The sequence below is a fragment of the Buceros rhinoceros genome, unplaced genomic scaffold, assembly GCF_000710305.1.
Source record: "Buceros rhinoceros silvestris isolate BGI_N320 unplaced genomic scaffold, ASM71030v1 scaffold22299, whole genome shotgun sequence".
Classification (NCBI taxonomy): domain Eukaryota; kingdom Metazoa; phylum Chordata; class Aves; order Bucerotiformes; family Bucerotidae; genus Buceros; species Buceros rhinoceros.
In genome coordinates this window covers 921-1157 of record NW_010431211.1, presented here as the reverse complement: position 1 = coordinate 1157, position 237 = coordinate 921, and the positions used below count along the sequence as shown (strand labels likewise).

At 67.9% G+C, this 237-nt stretch overlaps 1 protein-coding gene across 1 annotated transcript in view; it reads right to left on the bottom strand.

Annotated features, from left to right (window-relative positions):
• PRNP (prion protein) overlaps positions 1-237 on the bottom strand; it is a 962-nt gene that overhangs the window by 563 nt on the left and 162 nt on the right. Inside the window, exons 2-3 of the mRNA XM_010143359.1 lie at positions 158-234; positions 14-92 (exon numbers count right to left, since the gene is read on the bottom strand). Coding sequence (XP_010141661.1) covers positions 14-92; positions 158-234 — 156 coding nt within the window. The remainder of the gene's footprint in view (positions 1-13; positions 93-157; positions 235-237) is intronic.

Here is a 237-nt window from a genome sequence, read left to right as displayed (position 1 = left end):
CCCCCCGCCCCCCGCCGCTGCTGCCCCGGCCACGTGCTTGAAGTTGGTCTTGGATTTAGGGGGTTTCCATGGCTTCTGGTTGTGGTAGCCTCCTCCACCGGGGTGTAGCTGGGCTGGCGGTGGCTCCCTGTGCCCCAGCCGCCTCCGCTGGGTTTGCCTTTGCCTTTCTTGGAGACGGCGACGTCGGTCCAGGCGGCGAGGAGCAGGAACACCAGGCAGGAGGGGACGAGGAGGCTG